At 65.3% G+C, this 17679-nt stretch overlaps 1 protein-coding gene across 3 annotated transcripts; it reads right to left on the bottom strand.

Annotated features, from left to right (window-relative positions):
• Positions 1-81: 81 nt before the first annotated feature.
• Positions 82-17244, bottom strand: XAB2 (XPA binding protein 2). Of its 3 annotated transcripts, none has more exons than XM_069881560.1 (19): positions 17119-17244; positions 15863-16011; positions 14997-15120; positions 13855-14052; positions 12900-13034; positions 12311-12475; positions 11203-11347; positions 10253-10404; positions 8879-8998; positions 7701-7832; positions 7346-7477; positions 6225-6338; positions 5055-5217; positions 3686-3876; positions 2613-2735; positions 1724-1895; positions 814-941; positions 464-555; positions 82-191 (listed from the first exon to the last, which is right to left on the bottom strand). In XM_069881560.1, the coding sequence occupies exons 1-18, from the start codon at positions 17224-17226 to the stop codon at positions 466-468; spliced, it is 2541 nt and encodes an 846-aa protein (XP_069737661.1). In that variant the 5' UTR covers positions 17227-17244; the 3' UTR covers positions 82-191; positions 464-465. The 3 variants fall into 3 exon arrangements, with proteins under 3 accessions (XP_069737661.1, XP_069737663.1, XP_069737662.1); XM_069881562.1 differs by having other exon boundaries at positions 464-564; positions 824-941; XM_069881561.1 differs by lacking the exons at positions 82-191; positions 464-555; positions 5055-5217 and having other exon boundaries at positions 819-941.
• Between the last annotated feature and the right edge of the window lie 435 nt (positions 17245-17679).

Below are 17679 nucleotides of genomic sequence, written 5' to 3'. Positions count from 1 at the left end.
TCTTTTTTGGGGGGGGGGGGGGTGTCACAAAATGAGGGGTGCCCCCCCCCCCCCTTGAAGACCAAAAGGGGAGCCGAGGGGTGTAAAAAGAGGGTTTATTGAAGGGGGGGGGGACACGGGGGGGTCCCCTCAGTCGTCCTTGAGGCCCCCGAAGACCGAGGAGGGGACGCGCTTCTGCTCCAGCTGCACCTCTGGGGGGGAAAGGGGGGGTTAGGGACCCCAAAATGGGGGGGACCCACATGTGGCCCCCCCAACCTTGTCCCTTCCATCCTCATGCCCTCCACCAGCCCCGTGTCCCCTCCCTGTCCCCCCAAGTCCCCTCCCCTGGGTGCCCCCCCCTCCATGACCCCCCCCCTAGGTGTCCCCCTGTCCCTCTCAGGTGTCCCTGTCCCCCCCGGTTCCCTTCTGTATGTGTCCCCCCTCCTGTCCCCCTGCACCCCCCATGTCCCCCCCCCATTGTCACCGTCAGGCTCGGGCTCGTCCTCGTCCCCCAGGTCGATCTCGTCCGGGTTCCCCTGGTTCAGAGCAGCCAGAGCCTCGCGGGGACCCTCGGCCCTGAAACCCCTCCCAGTCAGTATTGGGGGGGACGGGGGGGGGGGGGGGGCACCAAGGTGGGGGGGGCACTCAGGGATAGGGGGGATCCCATGGGACCAAGAGGACCCCCCCCCCTCCCCGCCTTGGTGAGGGGGGAGGTGACACCCCCCACCCAGCCCTAGGGGGGTTGGGGGGATTGGGGGGAGGGATTAGGGTGATTTGGGGGTTCAGGGTGATTTGGGGGTTCAGGGTGATTTGGGGGGTCGGGGCGTCCCCCACCTGACGAAGCGCAGCCCCCCGGGGGGGCGGGGGGGGGTCCCTCTGGGCCTCGGCCGCCAGCTGCTCCGCTCGCTGCTCCAGGAGCTTCAGCTCGTCCAGCCCGCTCTGCCCCGGGGCCAGGTCCGACACTGCGGAGAGGGACCAGCACCTATAGAACCTCCTCCTCGGGTCCATAATCACCCCCCCCAGCACCTATAGATGCTCCTCAAGTCCATAACCACCTCCCAGCACCTATAGAACCGCCTCCTCGGGTCCATAATCACCCCCCCCCCAGCACCTATAGATGCTCCTCTAGTCCATAACCACCTCCCAGCACCTATAGATGCTCCTCAGGTCCATAATCACCCCCCCTCCAGCACCTATAGATGTTCTTCAGGTCCATAACTACCTCCCAAAATCTATAGATGTTCCTCAGATCCATGTTCACCTCCTAGCACCTATAGATGTTCCTCAAATCCATAACCACCTCCTAGCACCTATAGATGCTCCTCAAATCCATAACCACCTTCCAGCACCTATAGATGCTCCTCAAATCCATAACCACCTTCCAGCACCTATAGATGCTCCTCAAATCCATAACCACCTTCCAGCACCTATAGATGCTCCTCAAATCCATAACCACCCCCAGCACCTATAGACGTTCCTTGGGTCCATAATCACCTCCCAGCACCTATAGACGTTCCTTGGGTCCATAATCACCTCCCAGCACCTATAGATGTTCCTGAGGTCCATCAGCACCTATAGATGCTCCTCAAGTCCATAACTACCTCTCAACACCTATAGATGCTCCTCAGCTCCATGTTCACCTCCCAGCACCTATAGATGCTCCTCAGGTCCATAACCACCTCTCAGCACCTACAGAAGGCCCTGAGGTCCATACTCCCCCCCAGCCCCTATAGCCGCCCCTCACCGGTGCCGGTGGCGTTGCTGTAGACCTTGAGCATCTGGGAGGCCATGAAGTTGACCTGCGTGTTGTAGGTGGCCTGGACGCTGCGCTTGATCCGCAGCATCTCCCGGATCGTGTCCTCGTTCCCGTGACGGATCTCAAAGTCCTTCCAGGTCTGCCAGAAGGTGCCCGTGATCTGGGGAGGGGGGGGACACACACAGAGGGGTGAGGGCGGGGGGGACAATCCACGGTGTGGGGACAACCCTGGGCTGGGGACATCCCTGTCAGGGAGACCCACGTGGCTTTCGGGACATCTATGACCTTGGGGACATTGATGACCCGGGGGACGTCCCTGGCGAGGAGATCCATATGGCCTTGGGGACATCCAGGACCCTGGGGACATCCAGGACCCTGTGGACCCATGTGGCTTTGGGGACATCCAGGACCATGGGGACATCTATGACCCTAGGAATGTCCCTGCCAAGGAGCTCTGTATGGCCTTAGGGACATCCAGGACCTTGGGGACATCCAGGACCCTGGGGACCCATGTGGCCTTGGGGACATCCAGGACCCTGAGGACCCATGTGGCTTTGGGGACATCCAGGACCCTGGGGACATCTATGACCATGGGGACATCTACGACCCTAGGGATGTCCCCGCCATGGAGACCCACGTGGTCTTGGGGACATCCAGGACCTCGGGGACATCCAGGACCCTGGGGACCCACGTGGCTTTGGGGACATCCAGGACCTTGGAGACATCTATGACCACGGGGACACCACGAGACACAAGGAATGTCCCTACCAGAGAGACTTTCGGAGCCCTGAGGACGTCCAGGACCTTGGGGACATCTATAACCCTGCCCCCCGGCCCCAGAGCTGCCCCCCAGCCCCCCCGGTGCCCCCCAGCTCACGCGGGGGTCGCAGATCTGCGAGCAGTAGGTGTAGATGGCTCGCGCTCGATCCACCTCCCCGAGCTTGCACTCCATGTCGGCGAAGCGCAGGCAGAGCTCGCGCGCAGCGTCGTCCCCCAGGACCTGCGGGGACAGCGGGGACGTCACCTCCCAGCCCCTCGCTGGCCCCTCGGCCCGAGGACCCTCGCCCCTGGGCCCCTTGTCCCCTCACTGTCCCTCATCCCTGTATCCCCTCGCTGTCTCTGTGTCCCCTCATTGCCCCTCAGCCCCATGTCCCCTCACCGTCCCCATGTCCCCTTGGTGCCTCTTGTCCCTCATCCCTGTATCCCCTCACTGTCCCCGTGTCCCCTCATTGCCCCTCATCCCCACGTCCTCTCACTGTCCCCCTGTCCCCTCACTGTCCCTCATCCCCATGTCCCCTCAGTGCCTCGTGTCCCCGTGTCCCCTCACTGTCCCCGCATCCCCTCAGTGTCCCCGTGTCCCCTCAGTGCCCCTCATCCCCGTGTCCCCTCACTGCCCCCTTGTCCTGTCACTGTTCCCCTATCCCCCTTGTTGTACCCCTGTCCCCTCCCAGCCCCCGGGTCCCCTCGCTGTCCCCCTATCCCTTCCCTGTCCCTGTGTCCCCTCACTGCCTCCCTGTCCCCTTGCTGTCCCTATGCCTCTCCCTGTCCCTGTGTCCCCTCAATGTCTCTTGACCCCACGTCCCCTCGCTGTCCCCCTGTCCCCAGGCCCCTTGCTGTCCCTCTGTCCCCCTTGCTGTCCCCAACCCCCTAGCTGTCCCCAACCCCCTAGCTGTCCCCCTGTCCCCAGGCCCCCTGCTGTTCCTCTGTCCCCCTTGCTGTCCCCAACCCCCTAGCTGTCCCCCTGTCCCCAGGCCCCTTGCTGTCCCTCTGTCCCCCTTGCTGTCCCCAACCCCCTAGCTGTCCCCATGCCCCTCGTTGTCCCCCTGTTCCCCTGTCCCCGTGCCCCTTGCTGTCCTTTCACTGTCCCCACGTCCCCTCAGCGCCCCTTGTCCCCGCTGTCCCCCCATCCCCTGGCTGTCCCCATGCCCCTGTGTGTCCCCGTGTCCCCACCTCGATGGCTTTCTGGTAGATGGGGCGCGTGTGGGTGACGCCGTAGAGCTCGGCGGCTCGTTTGATGTAGATGTTGAACATGTCGTGCTGCTGGGTGGGCAGGACGGCGCGGGTGGCGCGGTCGTAAACCCCCATGGCGTGACGGGCCAGCCCGAAGCGCTCCTCCAGCTGCGCGTACAGCAGGTAGATGGCTGAGGGGACAGCGGGGACACCAGGGTCACCGGGGGGACAGGGCACAGCTCCTCCCGCTGAGCACACAGCAGGTAGATGGCCGAGATCCCCGCAAACACCCTACACACCCCTATATAGCCCTGCAACCACCCCACAGCCCCCTATATAGCCCCACGACCACCCCACACACCCCCATATACCCCCACAACCACCTTATACAGCCCCAGAACCACCCCACACCCCCCTATATAGCCCCACAACCACCCCACAACCCCCTATACAGCCCCACAACCGCCCCACACCCCCCTATACAGCCCCACAACCGCCCCACACCCCCCTATACAGCCCCACAACCGCCCCACACCCCCCTATATAGCCCCACAACCGCCCCACACCCCCCTATACAGCCCCACAACCGCCCCACACCCCCCTATACAGCCCCACAACCGCCCCACACCCCCCTATACAGCCCCACGACCGCCCCACACCCCCCTATACAGCCCCACAACCGCCCCACACCCCCCTATACAGCCCCACAACCACCCCACACCCCCCTATACAGCCCCACAACCGCCCCACACCCCCCTATACAGCCCCACAACCACCCCACACCCCCCTATAAAGCTCCACAACCACCCCACACCCCCCTATACAGCCCTGCAACCACCCCACAGCCCCCCATATAGCCCCACGACCACCTTATATAGCCCCAGAACCACCCTATATAGCCCCACAACCACCCCACACCCCCCTATATAACCCCACAACCACCTTATATAGCCCCAGAACCCCCCTATACAGCCCCACAACCGCCCCACCCCCCCATATAGCCCCACAACCGCCCCATATAGCCCCAGAACCACCCTATATAGCCCCACAACCGCCCCACACCCCCCTATAGCCCCACAACCACCCCCGACCCCCTATATAGCCCCACAACCACCCCACACCCCCCTATAGCCCCACAACCACCCCCGACCCCCTATATAGCCCCACAACCGCCCCACACCCCCCTATATAGCCCCACAACCACCCCCGACCCCCTATATAGCCCCACAACCGCCCCACACCCCCCTATAGCCCCACAACCGCCCCACACCCCCCTATACAGCCCCACAACCGCCCCACACCCCCCTATACAGCCCCACAACCGCCCCACACCCCCCCTATATAGCCCCCCCAGCCCCCCAGGCCGTACTCTTGGCGTAGCGGGGGGGGCAGCCGTCCAGCGCCTGCTCGAAGAGGTCCCGCGCCCGCTCCAGCTTGCGGCCCCCGTAGCGCCCCACGAACTTGCTCAGGTACGTGTGCCAGATGTCGGCCACGTTGGGCCAGCGGAACAGCGCGATGCCCCGCTCGTACGCCTGCAACACGGCACCTGCCACCCCCTGCCACCCCCTGCCACCCCCCCGGCCTCCCCTCGCCACCCTGGCACCCCCCTGGCACCCCCATCACCTCCCTGAGAGCCCCTGGCACCCCCCCAGGCACCCCCTGTCACCCCCTGTCATCTCCCTGCCACCTCTGTCACCCCCTGTCAACTCCCTGACACCCCTTGTCATCTCTGTCACCTCCCTGGCACCTCTGTCACCCTCTTGGCACCCCCGTCACCCCCCTGACACCCCCTGTCACCTCCCTGGCACCTCTGTCACCCCCCTGACACCCCCTGTCACCCCCCTGACACCCCCTGTCACCTCCCTGACACCTTTGAGACACCCCTGACACCCCCTGTCATCTCCCTGACACCTCTGTCACCTCCTGTCACCTCCTTGACACCCCCTGTCACCCCCGTCACCCCCCTGACACCCCCTGGCACCTCCCTGGCACCTCTGTCACCCCCCTGACACCCCCTGTCACCCCCGTCACCCCCCTGACACCCCCTGTCACCTCCCTGACACCCCCTGTCACCCCTCTGGCACCTTTGAGACACCCCTGACACCCCCTGTCACCTCCCTGGCACCTCTGTCACCCCCCCGACGCCTCCTGTCACTCCCCTGACACCCCCTGTCATCTCCCTGACACCTCTATCACCTCCCTGACACTCCCTCTCACCTCCCTGACACCCCCTGGTACCTTTCTGTCACCTCTGTCACCTCCTCGGCACCTTTGTCACCCCCCTGGCACCACCTGTCACCTCCCTGTCACCCTCTGGCACTCCCCTGTCACCTCTGTCACCCCCCTGTCACCCCCTGCCATCTCTGTCACCCCCAACAGCTCTGTCACCCCCCTGCTACCTCTGTCACCACCCGTGTCACTTCCCTAACACCCCATCACCACCCTGACACCAATGTCACCACCACCCCAGGGTGTCCCCGGGGTGTCCCCAGCCCCCTCCCACCACGCGGTGTCCCCAGGTGTCCCCCGGTGTCCCCACCTTGAAGCTCTCCTCGAAGTAGCCGTGCTCCTCGAGGAAGAGCCCGTAGTTGATGACGATCTGGGGGGTGGCGATGCGCAGGTCCAGGATGCGATCGTACACGGCCTTGGTGGACTGGGGGACACGGGGGGACACGGGGGGTCAGCAGCAGGGCCGGGGGGGGCTTAGGGGGCAGAGGAGGATGGGGAGGGGGGCCAGGGGGAGATGGGGGGGACCGAGAGGGGACAGGGAGGACCTGGAGACACCCAGAGGGGACAGAGTGGACACCCAGAGGGGACAGGGGGGGTACCAAGGGACACCCAGAGGGGACGGGGGGGACCAGGGGACACCTGGAGGGGACAGGGGGGCACCCAGAGGGGATGGGGGGGACCAGAGGACACCTAGAGGGGACAGGGGGGTACCAAGGGGCACCCAGAGGGGACGGGGGGGACCAGAAGACACCTGGAGGGGACCGGGGGGCCTCCTAGAGGGGATGGGGACACCCTAGAGGGGACGGCGGGGTGTCAAGGGGACAAGGGGAGGGGACAGGGTGGCACCCAGAAGAAATGGGGATGCCCAGAGGAGATGAGGGTCACCTAAAGGGGACAGGGAGGTGCCAAGGGGACACCGAGAGGGGACCAGGGGACACCCAGAGGGGAGGGGGGGTCCCAAGGGGACACCCAGAGGGGACAGAGACTGCCAAGGGAACCAGGGGGCACACAGAAGCGGCAGGGGGTCCCTAGGGGGCATCCAGAGGGGCAGGGGGGTACCCAGAGGGGACAAGGAGGTGCCAAGGGGGACAGAGGGTCCCTAGGGGGCACCCAGAGGGGACAGGGAGTACCAGGGGACACCCAGAGCAGCACCCAGAGGGGGTGAGGATGTGCCAGGGGGGACAGAGAGGGGCAGGGGGCACCCAGAGGGGACACCCAGAGAGACTGGGGACACCCAGAGGGGACAGGGGGTACCAGGAGCCACTCTAGGGGGCACCCAGAGGGGCTGAGGAGGTGCCAAGGGGCACGGGGTGGGGCACGGGGCACCCAGAGGAGACAGAGAGGCTGCCATGGGGGTACCCAGAGAGACTGGGGACACCCCAAGGGGACAAGGGGGGACACCCCGAGGGGTTCAGGGGGGCTGTCACCCACCTGGAAGGTGCCCAGACTCTCCTCCAGATCAGCCAGCATGGACCAGACCTTGAGGGACTTGTAGAGGCGGTTCTGGACGGGCTCCGAGGAGTCGAAGTACTCGGCCCTCTTGGCAGGCAGCGCCGTCGCTTTCTGAGGCGGGGGGGACAGCGAGGGGACAACGAGGGGGACAACACGGTGACAACGGGGTCCCCAAGGCCACCCAGCCCCTCCCACACCCCCTCTGCACCTTCCCAGCAGGCACGACGGGACCCAGGTCCCCCCAGCCCTAACCGTCCCCCCCCAAACCTGATTGTCCCCCCCAACCCGTGAGCGTCCCCCGATGTCCCCAGGCGTGTCCCCTGTCCCCCCGCACCCGCAGGATGCGAAGGGCCTCGTCGTGGTTCTCGTGGCGCAGCTCCATCTCGCCGAACTCGCACCAGATGGCGGCCAGATCCTCCACCTGGCGGAACCGCACGCGCGTCGCCTTCGTCAGGATGGTGCGGGCCTGGGGACACGGGGACAGCGTCGCGGGGACAGCCGGGGGGACACTCCGGGGTTGGGGGGACACGGGGACAGCCAGGGCTCGGGGGAAATGGGAACAGTGTCAGGGGTTGGGGGGACAGGCAGGGGACACTCAGGGGGACACGGGGACAGCGTCAGGGGTTGAGGGGACACGGGGACAGCCAGAGGTTGGGGGACATGGGGACAGTGTCAGGGGTTGGGGGGACGTGGGGAGAGAATCAAGGGTTTGGGGGGGACACAGAGACACAGTCAGGGGGACACAGGGACAGTGTCGGGGTTTGAGGGGACACAGGGAAAGCATCAGGGGTTGGGGGGACACGGGGACACAGTGAGGGGTTGGGGGACACAGGGACAATCAGAGGTTGGGGGACACGGGGACAGCCAGGGGGCACGGGGACAGCCAAGGGTTGGGGGACACAAGGACAGTCAGGAGAACACGGGGACAATCAGGGGTTGGGGGACACAGGGACAGCCAGGGGGACACGGGGACACAGTCAGGGGTTGGGGGACACAGGGACAGCCAGGAGGACACGGGGACAATCAGGGGTTGGGGGGACAAAGGGACAGCCAGGGGGACATGGGGACAGTCAGGGACAGCCAGGGGGACACAGTCAGGGGTTGGGGGGACACTGGGGACGCTTGGAGTTCGGGGGACATGGGGGGGACAAGCAAGGGTTTGGGGGGACAACTGGGTTTGGAGGGACACAAGGGACACTTGGGGTTTGGGGGACACGGGGGGACAGTCAGGGTTTTGGGGGGACAGTTGGCTTTTGAGGGACACAGGGGACAGTCGGGGTTTGGAGGGGACACTGGGGACAGTGACAATGTGGGGGACAGTCAGGGTTTTGGGGGGACAATTGGGTTTTGAAAGACAGGACAGGGCTTCAAGGGCCACAGGGGCCGGGGGGGTTGGGGACAGGGGGGGTTGGGGACGGGGTTGGGGACAGGGGGGGTTGGGGACGGGGTTGGGGACAGGGGGGGTTGGGGACGGGGTTGGGGACAGGGGGGGTTGGGGACAGGGTCCCTCACGTCCTCGAGCTGCCCGTTGTCCTCGTAGAAGCGGGCGAAGGCCACCCAGAGCCCGTGGGGACGCCCGGTGGCCTTGAAGGGGTCGACGGTGCGAACGGCCTCCGTGTACGTCTGGATGATCTTGGGGACACGTTGGGGACACGTCGGGGACAGCTCCGAACCCCCTGTCCCCACGCGGACCCCACCCCCACCCCTTGCCCACCCCACAGCAGCAGCCGTGTGTCCCCACGTTCCCCCTGCTGTCCCCAAGTGTCCCACAGTCCCCACATGTCCACCCCAGTGTCCCCATGTCCACCCCAGTGTCCCTCCAGGTCCCCCACATCCACCTCAGCACCTCAGTGTCCCCCCAGTGTCCCCACCAGAGCTGGATGAGCTTGTGTCACTCGTGGATGAGACCCCCTGGTGTCCCCATGTCCCACGTCCCCTTGCTGTCCTCGTGTCCCTTTGCTGTCCTCGTGTCCCCTTGCTGTCCTCGTGTCCCCACCTGCTCAGGACACCCCCAGTAGAGCTGGATGAGCTTCTGCCACTCATGGATGAGTCCCCCTGGTGTCCCCATGTCCCCCTGGTGTCCCCACGTCCTCCTGGTGTCCCCACGTCCCCATGTCCCCACCTGCTCAGGACGCCCCTGGTAGAGCTAGACACGCTTGTGCCACTCATGGATGAGTACCCCTGGTGTCCCCGTGTCCCCCTGGTGTCCCCATGCTCCCCCATGTCCACCACAGTGTCCCCACGTCCCCTTGGTGTCCCCCTAGTGTCCCCATGTCCCCCTGGTGTCCCCACGCGCTCGGGACGCCCCAGGTAGAGCTGGACACGCTTGTGCCACTCACGGATGAGCCCCCCTGGTGTCCCCATGTCCCACGTCCCCTTGCTGTCCCCGTGTCCCCCTGCTGTCCCCTGGTGTCCCCACCTGCTCGGGGCAGCCCCGGTAGAGCTGGACGCGCTTGTGCCACTCATGGACGAGTCCCCCTGGTGTCCCCATGCTCCCCAGCTCCCCCGTGTCCACCACAGTGTCCCCATGTCCCCCTGCTGTCCCCGTGTCCCCACCTGCTCGGGGCGGCCCTGGTAGAGCTGGACGCACTTGTGCCACTCACGGATGAGCCCCCCTGGTGTCCCCATGTCCCCCTGGTGTCCCCATGTCCCGCTGCTGTCCCCATGTCCCATGCCCCCTTGCTGTCCCTGTGTCCCCTTGCTGTCCCCGTGTCCCCTTGCTGTCCCCACCTGCTCAGGGCGGCCCTGGTAGAGCTGGACGCGCTTGTGCCACTCATGGACGAGTCCCTCTGGTGTCCCCATGTCCCCGTGGTGTCCCCATGCTCCCCAGCTCCCCCATGTCCACCACAGTGTCCCCATGTCCCCCTGCTGTCCCCGTGTCCCCACCTGCTCGGGGCGGCCCTGGTAGAGCTGGACGCGCTTGTGCCACTCGTGGACGTTGTGCGGGTTCTGGCGCAGCAAGACGCTGTTGAGCAGCAGCGGCCGTCGCGCCATCAGCTGCTCGAAGCGAGCCAGACGCAGCTCCAGCTCCACCTCCTCTGGGGACACGGGGACAGGGGACGGCGTCAGGGGACGAGGGACAACAGGGGACACCGGGCACGGCCGGGGGTGGGGACACCCGGGGTTGGGAGACACCTCAGGACAGGACAGAGCGACCAGGACCTCCCAGGGCATCGGGTGGTTTGTGGCGTGGGGACAGGAGACCAGGGGACACTTAGGGGACAGGGGACACTCGGCGACAGGACAAGGTGGCCAGGGGGCCCATGGGGTGCTGAGTGTCCCATGGGGTGGGGACACATGGGGTCAGGGGACACTTGGGGACAGGACAAGGTGGCCAGGGGGCCCATGGGGTGCTGAGTGTCCCATGGGGTGGGGACACATGGGGTCAGGGGACACTTGGGGACAGGACAAGGTGGCCAGGGGGCCCATAGGGTTCTGGGTGTCCCATGGGGTGGGGATGCATGGGGTCAGGGGACACCTGGGGACAGGACAAGGTGGCCAAGATCTCCTAGGGTGGGGAAACTGAGTCAGGGAACCCCTCAAAGTCACCTTTTGGGGGGGAAACTGAGGCAGGGAACCCTCAAAGTCACCCTTTAGGGGGGAAACTGAGGCAGGGAACCCCTCAAAGTCACCTTTTGGGAGGGAAACTGAGGCAGCGAACCCTCAAAGTCACCTTTTGGGGGGAAACTGAGGCAGGGAACCCCTCAAAGTCACCTTTTAGGAGGGAAACTGAGGCAGGGAACCCTCAAAGTCACCTTTTGGGGGGGAAACTGAGGCAGGGAACCCCCAGAGTCGCTCTTTGAGGGGGAACTGAGGCAGGGAACCCCTGGACTCACCGTCCTCCTCCTTGCCCAGCTCGGCGACCGTCTCCATCTTGGCGGCGATGACGCTCTCCTCGAACTGCGCGTAGCTGTCGAAAACCTGCGTGAAGTCCCGCACGGTCATCACCGTCTGCACCGCCTCCTCGTACACGTCCCGGGCCTGCGGGGACAAGGACAGCGCGTTGGGGACAGGGACAGCAGGACGGGGACAGCGGGACGCGGAACGGGAGATGGGGATGGGGACAGGGACAAGGGGTTGGGGACAAGGAGAGCAGGACGGGGACAGGGACAAGGGGTTGGGGACAAGGAGAACAGGATGAGGACAGGGACAAGGGGTTGGGGACAAGGAGAGCAGGACGGGGACAGGGAGGGTGTGATGGGGACAAGGACAAGGGTTTGGGGACAGGGAGGGTGCGACGGGGATGGGGACAGAGACAAGGGGTTGGGGACAAGGACAGCACGATGGGGACAAGGGGAGTGGATTGGTGAGTGTGGGATGGGGACAAGGACAAGGGTTTGGGGACAGGGAAGGTGCGACGGGGACAAGGAGATGGGGACGGGGACAGAGACAAGAGGTTGGGGACAAGGACAGCAGGATGGGGACAAGGGGAGTGAATTGGTGAGTGTGGGATAGGGACAGGGACGAGGGTTTGGGGACAGGGACAAGGGGTTGGGGACAGGGAGAGCACAACGGTGAATGTGAAATAGGGATGGGGACAGGGACAAGGCTTTGGGGACAAGGACATGGGGTTGCGGACAAGGACAGTGAGACAATGAATGTGAGATGGGGTTGGGGACAGGGATAAGGGTTTAGGGACAAAGAGAATGGATTGGGGACAAAGAGGGCAGGACAGAGAATGAGATGAGGACAGGGACAAGGGGATGGGGACAAGGAGAGCAACTTGGGGACAGCAGGTTGGGGACAAGGACAGCAGGACGGGCGCTGTGGTAGCCACAAGCGGCCTGTGGTGGCCGTGGGGACCTCTGGGGACAGAAGCCCAGGCCCCAGGGCAGGGGGGTGGCTGGGGGTGACCCGTGATGGCCCGTGGGCGGCTGTAGGTGGCCCTGGGGTGGGGACAGGGGCTGAGGTGGCCCTGGGGGTGGCCCGTGGTGGCCCTGTCACCTTCTCGAAGTGGCCGCTGCGGATGTAGCAGTCGGCCAGGGCGCCCCAGAGGCGGCCCAGCTGGTCGGTGAAGCGCGTGAGGCCCCCGCGGATGATGGCGCCGGCGTCCAGCGAGCGGATGCGCTCGGGGTGCTGCGAGAGCAGCTCACACAGCTCCTGCCACAGCTGGGGGGACAGAAAAGGGGGGGTCAGAACCCGTGGGACCCCCAAACCCCCCCCCCCTCAGCACCCATGGGACCCCCCCCCAGCACCCATGGGACCCCCAGAGGCCCCCATGGGACCCCAAGCCCTGCCCGGGGTGCTGTGAGAGCAGCTCACACAGCTCCTGCCACAGCTGGGGGGGGCGAAAAGGGGGGGTCAGAACCCGTGGGACCCCCAAAACACCCCCCTCAGCACCCATGGGACCCCGCCCCAGCACCCATAGGACCCCCAGTGGCCCCCCCTTCAGCACCTATGGGACCCCCAGAGCCCTCCCCACCCACTGCGGGTGCCCCCCAGTCTTCTTGGTTGCCCCTTTCTTGCCCCCCTGGTTGCCCCCAAGACCCCTCAGTTGCCCCCCAAAGCTCCCCCCCACCCCGAGGTTGCCCACCTGGTAGTTGGACTTGCCCTCCTTGGAGACGAAGCGCTCGTCGTTAACGAGCCGGGCCAGGCGGGCGGCGGCCTCGTCCAGACGTCCCACTGAGCGCAGGTAACCCACGAACTCCTCGGCGCTCTCGGGGCTCAGCTGCCAACGGGACAACGGTGTCCCCAAGGGCCACCACCCTCTGGAGCCCCCTGGGACCCCTTTAGGGCCTTCTAGAACCCTTCCTGGCCCCCCAGGAACCCTCTAGAGCCCCCTGCGACCCCTTCAGGGCCTTCTAGGACCATTCTCAGACCCCCAGGAACCCTCTAGAGCCCCCTGGGACCCCTTTAGGGCCTTCTAGAACCCCTCTCGGAACCCCAGGAACCCTCTAGAGTGCCCTAGGACTCCTTTAGGGCCTTCTAGGACCCTTCTCGGACCTCAGGAACCCTCTAGAGACACCTGGGACCCCTTTAGGGCCTTCTAGAACCCTTCTCGGCCCCCCATGAACCCTCTAGATCTCCCTGGGACCCCTTTAGGGTCTTCTAGGACCATTCTCAGACCCCCAGGAACCCTCTAGAGCCCCCTAGGAACCCTTTAGGGCCTTCTAGGACCCTTCTCGGACCCCCAGAAACCCTCTAGAGCCCCCTGGGACCCCTTTAGGGCCTTCTAGAACCCTTCTTGGCCCCCCAGGAACCCTCTAGAGCCCCCTGCGACCCCTTTAGGGCCTTCTAGGACCCTTCTCAGCCCCCCAGGAACCCTCTAGAGCCACCTGGGACCCCTTTAGGGCCTTCTAGGACCATTCTCAGACCCCCAGGAACCTTCTAGAGCCCCCTGGGACCCCTTTAGGGCCTTCTAGGACCCTTCTCGGTCCCCCAGGAATTCTCTGGAGCCCCCTGGGACCCCTTTAGGGCCTTCTAGAACCCTTCTTGGCCCCCCAGGAACCCTCTAGACCCCCTGAGACCCCTTTAGGGCCGTCTAGAACCTTGAGGAAGCGCCGGTAGACGCGGACGGCGGTCTCGGGCAGCGGGTAGCGGCGCACGAAGCTGAGGTAGAGGGGCCAGACGCGGTGGTGCTGGGTGATGGGCAGCGCCCGCAGCGCCCGGTCGAAGGTGCGACGCGTGCGCGTGATCCGGCCCTGATCCACCAGGAACTGGCAGTAATCCAGCCAGATGCGCGGCATCTAGGGGAGCGGAGTGGGGTGAGGGGGCTCCCGAGGGGAGGTGTGGGGCTGGGGGAGAGCTTAGGGGGCTGGGGGAGCTTGAAAGAACAGTTATGGGGCTGGGGGAGCTTGTAAGAGCAGGTATGGGGCTGGGGGAGCTTGAAAGAGCAGGTATGGGGCTGGGGGAGCTTGAAAGAGCAGGTATGGGGCTGGGGGAGCTTGAAAGAGCAGGTATGGGGCTGGGGGAGCTTGAAAGAGCAGTTACGGGGCTGAGGAAAAAGTTATAGGATTGGGGGAGCTTGCAAAGTGCATTATGAGACGGAGAAAGCTTGTAAGAGCAGGTACGGGGCTCGGGGAGCTTGAAAGAGGAGGTATGGGGCTGAGGGAAAAGTTATAGAGTTAGGGGAGCTTGCAGGGTACATTATGAGGCTGAGAAAGCTTGTAAGAGCAGTTATGGGGCTCGAAAAGCTTGTAAGAGTAGTTATGGGGCTCGGGGAGCTTGAAAGAGCAGGTATGGGGCTCGGGGAGCTTGAAAGAGCAGGTATGGGGCTCGGGGAGCTTGAAAGAGCAGGTATGGGGCTCGGGGAGCTTGTAAGAGCAGGTACGGGGCTCGGGGAGCTTGAAAGAGCAGGTACGGGGCTCGGGGAGCTTGTAAGAGCAGGTATGGGGCTGGAGAAGAGATTATGGGGCTGGAGAAGAAGTTCTGGGGCTGAGGGCTCTTCCAGGGGCAGTTATGGGGCCGAGGACGAGGTTACGGGGCATCTCCAGGGCTGAGAAAGCTCTTGGAGGGGAGTCACGGGCCTCAGGAGCAGGTTTGGGGCTGGGGGGTGGAGCTGTGGGGCAGCTACGGGGCTGGGGGGACTCACGGGGTAGTTTTGTGCCCTCCAATCCCCCCCTCCTCGTGCGTCTGGCTGCCCCGCTGCTGCCCACGTCCCCTGTCCCCGTGTCCGTCCCCGCGGCCCCACCTTGTGCATGAAGACGAGGGCTCTCTCGTGGCAGGCGTTGGCCTCCTCGAAGGCCGGGTCCGTGGGGCAGCGGCCCTTCACCTGCTGCCGCCGCTGCCGCAGGTACTGGTACCACAGCTTGTAGCTGCGGGGACACCCGTGTCACCAGCGTCACCCCCCCTGCCACCTCCAGGTCCCCAAGTCCACTCAAGGTCCCCCCCGGTGCCACCCTGGGCCCCCCGTCCCCGTGCTCCTCGTGTCCCTGTCACCCTCCCATGTCCCCTGAGGTCCCTGCGTCTTCTCCCATGGCCCCCACCGAGGTCCCCAAGGTCCCCACGACCCCTCCTGTGGTCCCCAAGGTCCCCAAGTCCACCTAAGGTCCCCCCTGGTGCTCCTAGTGCCACCCTGGGCTCCCTCAAAGCCCCCGTGTCCTGCCTCCCCATCCCTGTGCTCCTCATGTCCCCATGACCCTCCCCGTGTCCCCCAAGGTCCCCACGTCCCCTCTCATGTCCCTTCAAGGTCCCCAAGTCCCCTCCTGTGTCCCCTGAGGTCCCCAAGTCCACCCAACGTGCCCCCTGGGGCCACCCTGGGCTCCCTCGAAGTGCCCCAAGTCCCATCCCCCCATCCCTGCGCTCCTGGCGTCCCCATGACCCTCCCATGTCCCCCTGAGGTCCCCACGTCCCCTCCCGTGTCCCTTCAAGGTCCCCACGTCCCCTCTCGTGTCCCCTGGGGTCTCCAAGGTCCCCCCCCAGTGCTCTGGATGCCATCCCGTGCTCCCTCCAAGCCCTCACGTCCTGCTCCTCCATCTCCACGCTCCGTGTCCCCACGCCCCCTCCCACGTCCCCCAAGGTCCCCGCGTCCCCTCCCGACGTCCCCAGGGTCCCCACCTGCCGGGCAGCTCGCGCAGGGCGCGCTCGAAGAGGAGGTTGAGGCGCTGGGGGGGCCCCTGGTGCCGCGCCTGGATGTAGCGCAGCCAGCAGCGAACCGAGAAGGGGTTGCGCAGGATCTCCTCCTCGTGCTGGACGTCCTCCTCCTCCTGCCGCGGGACGGACACACCGAGGTCTAGTGTGACCCTCTAGATCCACCTGGCACCCCTTTAGGGCCTTCTAGGACCCCCAGGAACCCTCTAGAATCCTCAGAGACCCCTCTAGGGCCTTCTAGAAGCCTGAGGAACCCTCTAGATCCACTTGAGACTCCTTTAGGGTCTTCTAGGACCCCCAGGAACCCTCTAGATCCACCTGGGACCCCTTTAGGGTCTTCTAGAAGCCTGAAGAACCCTCTAGATCCACCTGGGACCCCTTTAGGGCCTTCTAGGACCCCCAGGAACCCTCTAGAATCCTCAGAGACCCTTCTAGGGCCCTCTAGAAGCCTGAGGAACCCTCTAGATCCACTTGAGGCTCCTTTAGGGTCTTCTAGGACCCCCAGGAACCCTCTAGAATCCTCAGAGACCCTTCTAGGGCCTTCTAGAAGCCTGAGGAACCCTCTAGATCCACTTGAGGCTCCTTTAGGGTCTTCTAGGACCCCCAGAAACCCTCTAGATCCACCTGGGACCCCTTTAGGGCGTTCTTGAACCTTGTAGGTTCCTGTAGGACCCGAGTCGGGGTAGTCAGGGACGGAGGGGACAGACAGACCCGCAGGGACAGCGGGAGGACAGGGGGAATGGGAACAGCCCAGTGGGGACAGGGACGGCGGGGACGGGGTGGGAGCAGAGAGCAGGGAGGGGGACAGGGGGGACGGGGGGGACGGGGACAGGGGGGACAGAGGGATCAGAGGGGACAGAGGGATCAGAGGGGACAGGGGGATCAGAGGGGACAGGGGGGACAGCCCGTCACGTAGAAAGACAGCAGGGACGGAGACAGAGGGACACAGGCAGCCCCTCAGGGACAGGGATAAAGAGGCCAGAGGGGACGGGGACAGCGGGGACGGGAGGGGACACACGTGGGGACAGGGACGGGGGACAGGGATTGAGGGAGGGGGACAGGGATTGAGGGAGGGGGGACACGGGGATAGAGGACATGGGCATAAGGGGGGGGACACGGAGATGAGGGCGACACGGAGATGAGGGGGACACGGGGATTGAGGGGGGATAGGGACGGGGACCCGAGCGACACGGGGGGCCGGGTCCCGGTCCTCCCGCACTCACGAAGCTCAGTTCGGGCCTCTCGGGCTCCTCCCGGCCCGGAGCCATCGCTCCCTCCTGCCCTTTCGCCGCCGCCGCCGCCTCCTCCCGCTCCGGCGCCGCCGCCGCCATCGTCCGCCGCCCAGAGCCGCTTCCGGCGGGCCGCGATGACGTCACTTCCGCCCACCCCCGATGCCCGTCGTCGCCTGGCCCCGCCACCCGGCCCCGATCAACCAATCAGAGGCGGCGATGCCGACCGCGAGGCCAATGAGAGCGGCTGGTGGGCGGGTCTAAGGGCAGGGGGCGGGGCCAGGGCGGGGGAGGTGGGAGCGGGGCCTGGAGGCGCCGCCATGGGAGTGAAACTGGAGATTCTGCGGGTGCGGGGGTAGAGGGGCTGGAAGGGGTTAACGGGGGCAAGGAGGGGGGCAGTAAGGGGTTAGGGGGGCACTTTGACCCGGGGAGGGGGGCGATAAGGGGTTAACGGGGGCAAGGAGGGGGGCAATAAGGGGTTAGGGGGGCACTTTGACCCGGGGAGGGGGCGATAAGGGGTTAGTGGGGGCAATAAAGGAGCAATAGGGAGGTGGC

Source organism: Phaenicophaeus curvirostris, unplaced genomic scaffold, assembly GCF_032191515.1.
Source record: "Phaenicophaeus curvirostris isolate KB17595 unplaced genomic scaffold, BPBGC_Pcur_1.0 scaffold_51, whole genome shotgun sequence".
Classification (NCBI taxonomy): domain Eukaryota; kingdom Metazoa; phylum Chordata; class Aves; order Cuculiformes; family Cuculidae; genus Phaenicophaeus; species Phaenicophaeus curvirostris.
This window is presented reverse-complemented; position numbering and strand designations above follow the sequence as displayed.

What these genes read in the sequence shown, in the direction of transcription:
- XAB2 (XM_069881562.1), bottom strand. Translation starts at nt 17,226, where the DNA reads ATGGCGGCGGCGGCGCCGGAGCGGGAGGAGGCGGCGGCGGCGGCGAAA. An exon ending in CCCCCCCCGCTACGCCAAGA is followed by an intron (nt 3,877 to 5,054) that starts GTACGGCCTGGG and finishes CTGTCCCCTCAG; the next exon opens with CCATCTACCTGCTGTACGCG. An exon ending in CGCAGATCTGCGACCCCCGC is followed by an intron (nt 1,896 to 2,612) that starts GTGAGCTGGGGG and finishes CCCCCTCCCCAG; the next exon opens with ATCACGGGCACCTTCTGGCA.